Consider the following 12,891-nt stretch of genomic DNA (forward strand, 5'->3'; position numbering starts at 1 on the left):
GCTGAGCCTGCACGTCCAGAGCCTGTGCTCCGCAATGGGAGAGGCCCGTGTACCGCAAAAAAGAAAAAAAAAAAAGAATATGAGATGGAGGGAATTAATTCCCTAGAGGTCCGTGGTTAGGAGGTCCGTGGTTAGGACTCTGCACTTCCACTGCAGGGGTGCGGATTCGATCCCTAGTGGGGGAACTAAGATTCTGCAAGCTGGGCAGCGCAGGCAAAAAAAAAAAGGTTATTAAAAATGAGGTGGAGAAGGGAGAGTACATGTAACTATTAAGGAATAGTTGGTGGCCTTTGTAAGAATAGTTTCATAAGTGGTGAAAATGAGTACCAAGTTCTAATGGGTATAAAGACTGGTGGGTAAGTGTCTTAGGGTAAGTTAAAGCAGTAACCTTAAACCTTGGGGTTTAATACTACAAATGTTTATTTTTCGCTTAAGCTAAGTGTTGAGCAAGATGCCAGTTGGGCGGCTTCCTCCATCTCATACTATACCAGACAGGACGCATGGCCTCTGTATGTGTTACTATCTAGGGAAGAGAGAAATTTAGGAGTCACACTAGCTGTGCACCTCCTGGGCCAGGAAATGACACTTCATTTCTGCTTACAGTCCATCGGCCATAGCTAGTCATGTGCTCTCAAGCTTACTGCAAGGGGGTTGAGAAGTTGTAAACCCATACGTGGATATTGAGTGAACTCTGACCAGACTTTCTCCACAAGTACAGTAGGGAGGGAAAAGAGGGCAGTAACCTCAGAGAAAGGGAAGACGTTTTAAGGTGGGAAGCCCTGCAGATAGTAACAGATAGTAGAGGTCAATGAGCCAGAGGAAAGGGAGTAGAAGGAAATACTGAACTTGCTAAAGAAGGAAGGTCAGGGCAGGGAAAAGCAGTAATGAGAGAGGAGGGATTTCACTAATACCTTATGCTTACTTCTATACAGACACATCCACTTTGGCTTATAATTATTTTTTCCTGTCTCTCTTCCCCCATACACAGAGCTTCCTGTGGGCAGGGACTGTCTCTTATCGATCTTTGCACCGAGGGACCAGCACAGAACCTGACTTACTAAGCCCTCCATGAATGTGCTTCAATATAAAGTAAGAGGCCATATAATCTTAATCTTCTCCCACTCACCAGCTCAGCAGCTAGTGTAACTGGAGAAACAGGTGTTGCGTCAGAACAGTAGGAAGAATGAAGGGAATGTAGCTGATCAAACACCTGAGGGGAAAGGCAAACAGGAACCTGTTGTGTCAACGGAGACACAGCCTCTTGCCACACAGACCCTTGTCTTGGAAAACCAGAGGTGTAAGAAGGGGCAGACATTACCTAATTGCACAAAACGAAAAGAAACCGACTTCCTCTATTTTTAAATAGGGTCTAACTAACTAGATGCTTTAATAAATATATTTTACTTATTCAGCAAATCAAAGATTTTAAGGGTCTTAAATAACATTTAGCCAAACACTTCAATTAGGCAAAATCTAGTAAAATTGACGGTGTGCAAACCTTACAACTCATGATTCCCCTCCTGGTTATAAACCCTAGAGGGGTGTTTTCTACACTGAGCAAGTAGTGATATCAAGTTAGTGGATCCTGATGAGCAATTTTTTTAATGAACTAAAATAGAATAGAAAATATAAGAGAACACATCACATACACATGCTGCACGCATGCGTGTATGTATTAGTTGCGTAGTGTATGAGCATGTGTGTATACTGGATAGCAATGTGTTTCCTACAATAGACCCCAGTTAATTTAAAAAGAAAAAAAACCATTTGGAGTTACAGCCCTAGAGAATCTTTCACTGTTGCTTAAAGGAGAATGTCCACAGCAGCCATGTTTGTAATAAAAGAAATACATGAATAAGAAGTGATCCAAGTATTCCTCAACATAATCATGAAAAATAATTGTGGTATAATCATACAGTGCGACATTACTGCACAGTTAAAACGACTGTATTACAGCTACATGTAGAAACATGAATGTCTCAATAAAGATGTTAAGCATAAAAACAAGTTGCAAAATGATACATTCACTGTAACCATAAATATAAACTTTAAAAGCATGCAAAATTATATTATAATTGTTTCTGGATATATACAGAGTGTAAAGTATAAAAATAGGCATGGGGTTGATAAGTACCAAAGTCAGAAAGGAGGTGACCTCTGAGAAGGCAAGGAGGGAAATGCTCTGTGGAAGGGATACACCAGGCTCTTCAGCTGTACATGTGATGTTTGTTTCTTAATCTGGGGGATGTTATATTATTCTTGACTTCTCTGATTTTTTTTAAATTTTGTCCCCCCCCCAAAAGAGGAGGGAGGTGAAATTTAAGGTTTCAATTCTGTCTCTGCCACTTACTAGGGAAGGAACTTAGCGAGTTCCTTAATTTCTCCAAGCCTCTGTGTCAGTAAGAGGACATCGTAATAATAAATATCCTGTTTCATAATCAATTAAGTGAAATAATATGGATATCAGAGCTGCATAAAGCGCGAAGTGCTATAGAAGTATTAGCTGTAATTGTACAAGAATGCTCCACGAATTCCAGTGGTTACTGGAAACTCTTAGTGTTCCTTTGTTAAGTATTCTCACGGAAGCTTGTTCCTTTCTCTTGCACTTACACGCTTTATATGACCGTGCACCATCCCCACTCTACAGCTTTGGGCTCAGAGCCCAGCACAGGCCCTGGCACATTTTCGTTAGCCTAATCTGAACAGTGGAAGTAAGAATGGGAAGCAAGGTGGGAAGAAAGGACTTTTATTTTGTCTTCAGTCTCTATCCTCTTTGCACTTTGATCTTGAACCTGTATTACCTGAATAGTGACAAACTAGTTTAATTTTTAATGAAAATCATAAGGACTAAATCAGCATATCTTAACTTCATCGCCTCTCGGGGGGAGGTAAAGTTTTAATACAGGCAGTTACATGAAATCAAAGGAGCAGGCAAAGAGTGCTGGGGACGCCGGGCTCTCCCCACCCTCGGGGAGGGAAGGCGGCGTGTCTAACGGTTCAGAAACGGCCGAGGAGCCGTTAGGAGGCGCTCGCGAGGCCGAGGCAGGAATTCCCGCCCTCCCGTTACATGCCCCAGTAACCCCGGCGCGCCGGCGACCGAGAGTAACCTCGCGGTCGGGTGACGGCCCCCCCGTCCTGACTCTCGCCTGCTCCGTCTCAGCCAATGGGGAGGCAGCGCTCGAGCCGGCCGGACTCTCGCCCGCCCCGACTCCTCCCCCGAGCTGTTAGAACTGAGTTGTACCGTCGCCGCGCCGCCGGCTTCTGACTTTTCCAATCACGGGTCTAGTTCCCGATTCCGAGCCCCGCCCCCTGCCGGCCCCGCGTTCATTCTCGGCCCGAGTCACCTTTGCCTTACAAACGTTCGGCCCCGCCCCCTGCCTACCTTGCGGCGTGAGGCCCCGCCCCTTCCCGGGCCGACCAATGATCGGCTGATCCCAGAGCCGCTGGGCGGTCCTGCAACCAATGCGCACGCCGTGGGCGGGCTCCGGGCCGGAATTGGGGGTGAAGCTCCAGCGTTGTGCCCACATTCGGGGCGCGCGGAGCTGAGGGGTGCCCGGGGGGCGCCCGGAGCTAAGATGGCGTCCGCAGCCGAAGGGGACGTGGGAGCGGTGGCGGAGCTGGCGACGGTGCTGCGGTGGGGTTTCCAGAACCTGAGCCTTAACAAGTTGGCGACGTCCCTGGGCGCGTCAGAACAGGCGCTGCGGCTCATCATCTCCATCTTCCTAGGTAAGGACCCCTCGTGGAGTCCCCAAGGAACGGGGAAGTGACCGCCCCCTCTTCCCGGAGCCACCGGGAGGGCTTTGTGGGGTGCAGATGCGAATCCTAGAACACACCAACCAGCTGTGGAGAGGAAGACAAGTCTAGTCCCGAGTCCGGGGGCGCCGTGCCCTCTGAACCTCTTCACCTTTCCCTTCGACCCCTGCTGTACCCTTCTGGCCCCTCATTAGGCGCCACCACCCTCTCTCTCATCCTGCCATGCTCTACCCTGTGTCCCGGCGACCCGTCCTTATTTGTCTCTCTCTGGAGTTCTACTCTCTGTCCATGTGTACTGCTGTTATTAATATCAACCGTCACACACGTGCGCTTCTTATTGGCAGGTATAGGCCCCCTAACTTAGATATTTTAGTCCTATGGGCTCCCTCAGCCCCATACTCCATACTTGCATATTCTGAGTGTCTCTTGTGCATTCCCAGCTTGCATTACACCTTCATCTTTTTGTCCCGCTTCTAATATTTTCTTCCTATACCATATTGCCTTTTCTCTTACTTAGCCATACACCTGTCATTTACCCTGGAATATCGCTTTAATACTGGGCTTGGGAAACAAGAGTGGCAACTTCTTAAAAACTATCCATGCTACCCCAAGCGTTTATTGCACACGTGGTTCAAAGGATGTTTTGTATCTGCATTTATGTCACAACAAACTGTATTATAACTGGTTTATAGGCTTTTTTTACTGCATCCTTCTTCCGTGGTTTTTTAATACACGGAAGCAGCATGACACAATGAGAGAAAAAAAAAAGTGTGTGGACTTGGAAGGCAAACAAATCAGACCCAGCCCTGCTGCTGCTTACAAACTGTGGGACCCTGGGCAAACTACTTAACCTCTCTGAGCCTCAATTTTCTTATTTATGAAATGAGGATGATAATGCCTATCTGATAGGACTGCTGTAAAGTCTTGTAGGAATTCAAAGGTGAAGAGCTGATACATAAATATTTGAGTAGCTGGAAGGTTTTAGGAAGGTTATGGGACATTAGCTAGGAGAGTGGGGGGGGAAGAAGTAAGCACACATGACTGGGGGGCAAGAGCGGGTCTGAACCACAAGAAATTTGAGATAAATTGGGCAGATGTGGAAAGCCTTAAATGCCGGGAAAGAAATTTGGAAGTTATCCAGTAGTCAGTAGAGACACTGACATATATCACCTAACCCGATCTAGATAATGGGAGAGGCATTAATTCATATTTAAACAACCTTGGGTAATGTCATTGTCACTTGCCTATTACACACCAAACCAAGATTTTCTTCCAGATGAAGGTCACCTTTTCCCTCCCTTGTAGAACTGTAAAATTTTAGAGGCGGACGGAACGTTTGGTTGTGTGACTTGCTTCATGTCACGTCACCCAGATCTAACCCAAGTTTATCAGTACCTCAATCTAAGGTCGTCTGCACCACACCAACTTTGAACTTCCTACTTCTTCATCCTTGTCTCTGGCCCAGTTATTTGTTGGGATTCTAATTGGCAATTAAGAGTGTTTACATTTCATTCCTTAGGAAGCTCACTTTTGATGTCTCAACTATAAATTGAGAATGTAACACAAGAAGCAACAAATTATAAGGGGCAACCTGTTAAATGGAGCTGGGGCTGGAATTAGGACTTGGAATCTGTCCTTTTAGTGCTGACATAATCAAATACAGCCTGTGCACTCCTGGTGGACTACTATATACTATCATGGTGCATACAGCTGTCTAGAAAATTGTTTTCTCCGTATCCCACCCCTCTAACCTCATCCTCTCATTACCACCAAGCATCAAAGTAGTAAACACTTGGCATAATACATCTACCACACTCCTGAACCCCCTTGTCCATTGTACCATTTCCCACATCCCCCCTTCCTATCCCACATGTGCTATCGCCTTCAGTACCTCACAGTATATCTCACGTTTAGATCAACTTGGGGTTCACGTTACCTCAGATCAGGCATAGGTCTTGTACATGGATGTATAGGACTGTATTTTCTAGGTTTATGTTAAATACATACATAGAAACATAAATTGATAAGCTTGTTGACAAGTGTGTGGAAGAAAGGGTGCATTCTGGTTGTAAATATGTTTCTCTTACAAAGGTATTATCACTTCTGTGTATTGCAACCTAGAAACCAGTAGCTTTTCAGCAATGGAGTTCCTGAACCAGCTCTCTTGGGGAGCTGGGATACTGGAGGAAATCCTTGCTTGAGGTACCAAGAAGGCCTGTAGTCCGAAATGATACCTGACTCACTTTCTTCACTTTCTACTAATGAGATTAATTTGGGTTAAAAGCACCTAAATGCAGGTACCCTGAGGGAAGGGTTAGGTATTATATATTGATATCAGACATTCACATTTTAAAGGGATAGTCTCATTACTTTTTTTTAAATTGTACTCAACTTTTCTTTTTTTAAGGGAACTTTATTTTTTTTAATTTTATTTATTTATTTATTTTTGGCTGTGTTGGGTCTTCATTGCTGCACCCAGGCTTTCTCTAGTTGCGGCGAGCGGGGGCTACTCTTTGTTGCAGTGCTCAGGCTTGTCCTTGCGGTGGCTTCTCCTGGTGCGGAGCACGGGCTCTAGGTGCTCAGGCTTTAGTAGTTGCAGCACACGGGCTCAGTCGTTGTGGCTCGCGGGCTCTGGAGCAAAGACTGAGTAGTTGTGGCACACGGGCTTAGTTGCTCTGCGGCATGTGGGATCTTCCCGGACCAGGGCTCGAACCCATGTCCCATGCATTGGCAGGTGGATTCTTAATCACTGCACCACCAGGGAAGTCCCAATACCTAAACTTTTTTTTTTTTTTTTTTTTTTTTTTGCGGTACGCAGGCCTCTCACCGTTGTGGCCTCTCCCGTTGTGGAGCACAGGCTCCGGACGCGCAGGCTCAGCGGCCATGGCTCATGGGCCCAGCCGCTCCGCAGCGTGTGGGATCTTCCCGGACCGGGGCACAAACCCGTGTTCCCTGTATCGGCAGGCGGACTCTCAACCACTGCGCCACCAAGGAAGCCCCAATACCTAAGCTTTTTGAAACATCATTGTATCCTATGATCTTTGGAATAAACAAAATGCTCTCAGGTTCTTTATGGCTTAGTTTTCCCCATTTGCTAACATCTCTTGTTATTCTCCAAATATTATCATCATTACTGAATCATATGATTACCCCTTCATTACTATTTTAATTAGATAGTCTCATTACTTTTTCCTTAGCATCTTACTCTCCCTACTTGAGTTCTGGGTGCTGATCTTGAGGTGGGCCACCCAGCATTAGCCTTTAAACCTTTTTAACTGAGACCCATGATAAGAAATACATCATGACCCATTATACACATAGGTGAATACTTGCATTGGAAGTAAAAGTTTCAGGAAACATTACTCATCCTGAGTAAAGGCAGTGTGTTTGGCTATTTTCTATTTTATTTTTTAGTATTGTTGATGACCTGCTAAATTGATTTCATGACCCATTAGTGGGTTACAACAAGCAGTTTGAAAAATCCTGAGTTAGAGCCTGTAATTTTTAATATTCCGAACTTAGAGGAAAGGGTAAGCTTACGAGCACTGCTGCACTGGAGTATTTTGAACAGGCAGAGGACTGTTGTGGGAGGCATGGTTTGTGTTGCATATGATTTGCCAGGAGTTTTGGTGGAAGATAAATTCTGCTGTGAGCTCTGGTGCTGGCAGATGCTACTGGAAAACATCTCGGCCTCAAAAACTTGGGTCTCATTGTTCCTTAGCATAATTAATAACATGAGTTGTCCCAAACGAATTCAGTAAAATGTACCTACTGTGGGTGAAGCCCTGTACTTGACCCTTGCAAGGGCAAGGGCGGTGGTGCAGGATGAGTAATAGGGCCGGGCACCCAAAGGTATGACATACCGTCTGTTGGGGGCAGGGAATGGGCACAAGATAAGTACTATCATAACCACAGTAACAGGCGGAAGTCTAAGTGCCATCAGAGACTTACAGAGCTTTGTGAGATTTAAACACTGGACCTTTAATGAACTTTGAAAGTCGTTGAATAAGCTTTCAGCAGACGGAGATGGTGAGACGGAGGAATAGGATGAGCCAGGGGCACCGAGGCAGGGACGTGTGGTTACACATTCAAGGAATAGGAAGTGGTCCAGTTGGACCGAAGCAGAACCTAAGTAGAGAAGTGGTGGGAAATAAGACTGGAAACGTGGGTCGTGGAGCCTTGAAAGCCAAGGCAAGGAGTGTGTGCTTAAGCAGGTGACAGGGAGCCATCCCAGATACCTGAAAGGGGAGCGATGTGGCTGGCACTGTACTGGGAGCTGATACAGCAGTAGAGGCTCTTTTGGAAGGTAGGTTCCGTGGCCACTTTCATCTGCACAGCTGCTCGAGCCAGAAGCCTAAGAAGCGGCCTTGCCACCTCCCTTTCTCTCTCTCCCCTCACCCCCATCACCAAGTCCTATCAACACCACCTCCAAATTGTGCGTCAGATACACCACTTTCCTCCGTCACCACGGCCACTGACCATCTGTCACCAGAAACACCTGAGCAGCCCCCGGATGGGTCTCTGATTTCTTCCTGCCCACCCAGTCCGTTCTCTGAGAGCAGCCAGGGTGGTCCGACCCTGCGCCTCTCCTGCTCGGACCCCTTCAGGGGCTCCCATACACCCCTGGGAGTCTCCTGCTCCAGCCTTGACTCAAGCAAGTTCACAGCCTTGTAGCCGCGTGGCCTTCCCCCAGTTCCTCAGAAAATGCATCAGGTACTTTCCAACCTCGAGCCTTTGTACCTGCTGATCCCATTGCCAGCAACACGCTGCACTCATTACCCACCTGACAGAGCCTTTTCGTCTTGCAGGCCTCAGTTCAAATTTTCACTTCCTCCAAGAGTTCTTTCCTGCCTCTCATTTTAAATTAAGTCCCCTGCTGTACTTTCTCCTACTGACTGAAATCTCTTTCTAGGTATATATGCCAATGTGTAATTATATATTTGCAGATGAGGGCAGAAATCATGTAAGTTTTGTTCGTCACTGTGTACCCAGAGTTTAGTACAGCACCTAGCTTATGGAAAAGGCCCAATAAATATTTGTTGAATAAGTGAATGTGTGAATGAATGACTTGGCAACTGAATACATGGAGGATAAAGAAGTAGTTGAAAAAAAAAACCAAACTCAGTCCTTCTGCCAGCGTAGCTGGAAAGGTGACAGTGTCTTTCACAAATGAGAGGTCAAGAGGAGATGGTGCTCAGTGCCAGGGAATGATCTAGTTTTGGACTTGCTTTAGGTTCCAAGGGCACCTCCAGGTTGTCTTGTGAAGCCTAGTGTTCAGTTCAGGAAAAAAGTTGGACTAAAGATATAGTTTTAGGGACTTCCCTGTGGTGCAGTGGTTAAGAATCCGCCTACCAATGCAGGGGACACGGGTTCGAGCCCTGGTCCGGGAAGATCCCACATGCTGCGGAGCAGCTAAGCCCATGTGCCACAACTACTGAGCCTGCACTCTAGAGCCCTCAAGCCACAACTACTGAGCCTGCGAGCCACAACTACTGAAGCCCACATGCCTAGAGCCCGTACTCCGCAACAAGAGAAGCCACCGCAATGAGAAGCCTGCTCGCCGCAACTAGAGACAGCCCGCATCGCCACAACTAGAGAAAGCCCACACGAGGCAACGAAGACCCAATGCAGCCAAAAATAAATAAATAAACAAACAAACAAATAAATATATAGTTTTAGGAGTCAATAGTGATATCATAATTGAGTCAGGGAGGAACTGAAGCTTACACAGAAGAGAATCTAGAGTGTGTTGACGTTGCTGCCCTTTGCTGATAATGACAGTGGCTGACATTTATAAAGTGCTCAACAATACCCCACCTAAGCTTGCCAATTACCCCTAAGATAGTTACAGTACTCTTATCACCTCCTTTGTGTAGATAGGGAACTGGGGCCTCCAAAGGTTGAATAGCTTTCCTAAGGTCACACCTGTTTCTACCCACCTCTGAAATCCCTGCTCCACCACCTTGGGGTTGGGAGGAGCTCGCAGAGGTGGGAAAGGCAAAGGCCCTCGGCGGTCTTCACTCTTTTCATTCTACGGGATTGAGCCAAGAAGTAATCAGCATGTGAGATACCTCTCTGAGGCCAAAGCTGGCGCCGGCCAAATGAAGCGGATGGCCACCCCGCCCAGCGCAAGCTTCCTCCCCAAGCTTGGCCGCAGCTGCGGCTTGGCTGGTGGACTCATCAAAAATGGCACTTGGGGTTAAGGGCTCATTCCTCGGAGGTTCCGAATTAGCACCACTACGGTTAGCAACCTTTAAAATCAAAGGAGGTCCTGCAGTTAAGCTCCCTTTGGACCAAAGTCAGGTCTGGCCCTTCAGAACTAAATCATCATTCAGGGCAAAAAGCTTTCTTCGGGTTGCAATATGAAGAAAACCAAAGGTAAGCAAGATGGAAATTGCACTGCATTAACTAGACAAATGGGACTTCGGACCATAATACAAAGCGGGTTCCAAAAATTCTATGATTGTGAAATAAGGGAGTTGTCCTAAATGACTTTCAAAGCCTCTTCTGATATCCTAAAAGGCTAGGTACATTCTACATTTTAGACTTTATTCTAATTCATAGCCACAAATTTCATCATAACCTAAAGCTTCCTGTTGGGGATTTCTTTTAAATATATTTCTCCAACTACTTTTTTTTTTTTTTTTGAAAATAAATGCTCCAACAAACCAGTTTGACACATTCATGACTTTAAAGCAATTAATTAGAATTTTACTCATTTTCTTTTTTTTTAACATCTTTATTGGAGTATAATTGCTTTACAATGGTGTGTTAGTTTCTGCTTTATAACAAAGTGAATCAGTTATACATATACATATATCCCCATATCTCTTCCCTCTTTCCAACTACTTTTTATCTACACTGCAATATCTTACATTGCACAAAACTTCATGTTTGAATGCCAGCATAACTTTAATGTCAAACAGAACCATTTCTTTGCAGAGGCATGTGTAAATCAGGGCCCATGAGATTATACACACAGAGTAATTTAACAAAAGCCATTACATGCCCACTGACATTAAATCTGTCTGGGCAGCCATGGGAACTCACTGAAGGAGTTCCGTCCAGCAGCCTTTTAAAAATGGGATTTGGTCTTCAAAAAGGAAATGGCATTTCAGCTGGACCTTCAAAGGTGTGGAAGGTTCTAATCAGGTGGAAATAAAAAGGAGAGCTTTCCAGCGGCAAAGAATAATGAGCACGTATGTAGAGAGCAGGAAAAGTGAGAAAATTCTGAGGAACAGCAGGTAATCCAGTTTGGCCGGAACAACAGAGGCTCCATAAGGGAGGAGCAGAGAAGAGCCTGATGGAGCGTTCAGGTGTGTGGGAGGTGCAGGTGTCTGAGTAGGTTCAGTAAGCTGGCAGGATGCAGCTTACATCATCTTCAGAGACCTGCGGGCCTAGGTGCACGTCTCTAAAACTAATTAAGATTAAATATGTACTGGGACTTCCCTGGCGGTCCAGTGCTTAAGGCTCCGTGCCTGCCCTGCAGGGGGCACGGGTTTGATTCCTGGTCAGGGGGACTAGGATCCCGCATGCTGCGCGGCACGGCCAAAAAAAAAAAAAAGATTAAATATGTACCAGCTCTTTCACCATCGACCAGTTACTAAACTTCAGCCATCCTTTTCCTCATGTTCCCAAAGGCCAATTTTACTAAAGAAATTGAGGTTAAGAGTTAAGCAGTGTATCTGATAAATAATTTTTTAATTATGTTTAATTCATAACAAGCAGCAATACTTTGAAACAGAATGCAAAATTGACCTGCATTTTCAAAGATAATATAGTCATCAAATAGCTTTTTTTTTTTTTAATTTATTTTTGCTGTGTTGGGTCTTCGTTTCTGTGCGAGGGCTTTCTCTAGTTGTGGCAAGCAAGGGCCACTCTTCATCGCGGTGCGCGGGCCTCTCACTGTCGCGGCCTCTCTTGTTGCGGAGCACAGGCTCCAGACGCACAGGCTCAGTAGTTGTGGCTCACGGGCCTAGTTGCTCCGCGGCATGTGGGATCCTCCCAGACCAGGGCTCGAAACCGTGTCCCCTGCATCGGCAGGCAGATTCTCAACCACTGTGCCACCAGGGAAGCCCCCAAAGAGCTTTTTTATTTCTAGAGAACTACCTAAGCAGATCCTTCGCATATGTGTGTTCACTCTCATTCTGCTCTGGCAAAGCGTGAGAAGCATTGCTCCTTGGGAAGCTCTGAGGACTAAGTGAGATGAACTGTATAAACACCTGAGCAAGCCTGACCCAGGGTAGTTTTAAGTAACCGTTCTCTCCCTTCCCTCAATAGATCTTCATCTCCTTCCTTTCCCAGGAGACTCCAAGTGTGGTCTTGGGACCAGCAGCCTCAGCTCTCCTAGAAACTCGTTAGACACGCAGATTCTCAGGTCCACCCCCACCCGACTAAATGAGAAGCTGAGGATGGGGCCCAGTGATCTGTGGTTTAACAAGCCCTCCAGGTTATACCGGTTCCCCTGATGTTTGAGGATCACGGGTTTAGTGTGTGGCTTCAAGTATCTGTTTTGTAATACTTGATGTCCTGATAGTACCTTAAACTTTTTGAAATGTCATTGTATCCTATGATGTTTGGGATAAACAAAATGCTCTCAGGTTCTTTATGGCTTAGTTTTCCCCGTTTGCTAACATCTCTTGTTATTCTCCAAATCTTATTATCATTCTTGAATCATATGATTAATGTCATTATAACAATGACGTTATTATATCATTATCTTTATTATCAGAACTATCATCATCACCCACACCGTCTGTTGTGACTTGGAGCTTTAACAAAAATTAGGTGCCCTCATTGCAGCTGCCGGGGAAAGGTGTTCTAAGTGAACTGTCCTTCTCAAGCAGAGAGTTGTTTTTTGTTTTGGGGGGTTTTTTTTTGCAGTACGCGGGCCCCTCACTGCTGTGGCCTCTCCCATTGCGGAGCACAGGCTCCGGACGTGCAGGCTCAGCGGCCATGGCTCACGGGCCCAGCCGCTCCGCGGCATGTGGGATCTTCCCGGACTGGGGCACGAACCCGTGTCCCCTGCATCGGCAGGCAGACTCTCAACCACTGTGCCACCAGGGAAGCCCAAGCAGAGAGTTTTTAAGGTAGGGGTGTGTGTGTTGACATTTTCCCAGCAGTTGCTGAAGTCAAGGG

The 12,891-nt window shown here is 46.0% G+C and overlaps 1 protein-coding gene across 1 annotated transcript in view; it reads left to right on the plus strand.

Annotated features, from left to right (window-relative positions):
* Positions 1–3,511: 3,511 nt before the first annotated feature.
* LPCAT3 (lysophosphatidylcholine acyltransferase 3) overlaps positions 3,512–12,891 on the plus strand; it is a 38,793-nt gene continuing 29,413 nt past the window's right edge. Inside the window, exon 1 of the mRNA XM_079714535.1 lies at positions 3,512–3,726. Coding sequence (XP_079570661.1) covers positions 3,576–3,726 — 151 coding nt within the window. The 5' untranslated portion in view covers positions 3,512–3,575. The remainder of the gene's footprint in view (positions 3,727–12,891) is intronic.

This window comes from Hyperoodon ampullatus (assembly GCF_949752795.1).
Source record: "Hyperoodon ampullatus genome assembly, chromosome: 11".
NCBI classification, from domain to species: Eukaryota; Metazoa; Chordata; class Mammalia; order Artiodactyla; family Ziphiidae; genus Hyperoodon; species Hyperoodon ampullatus.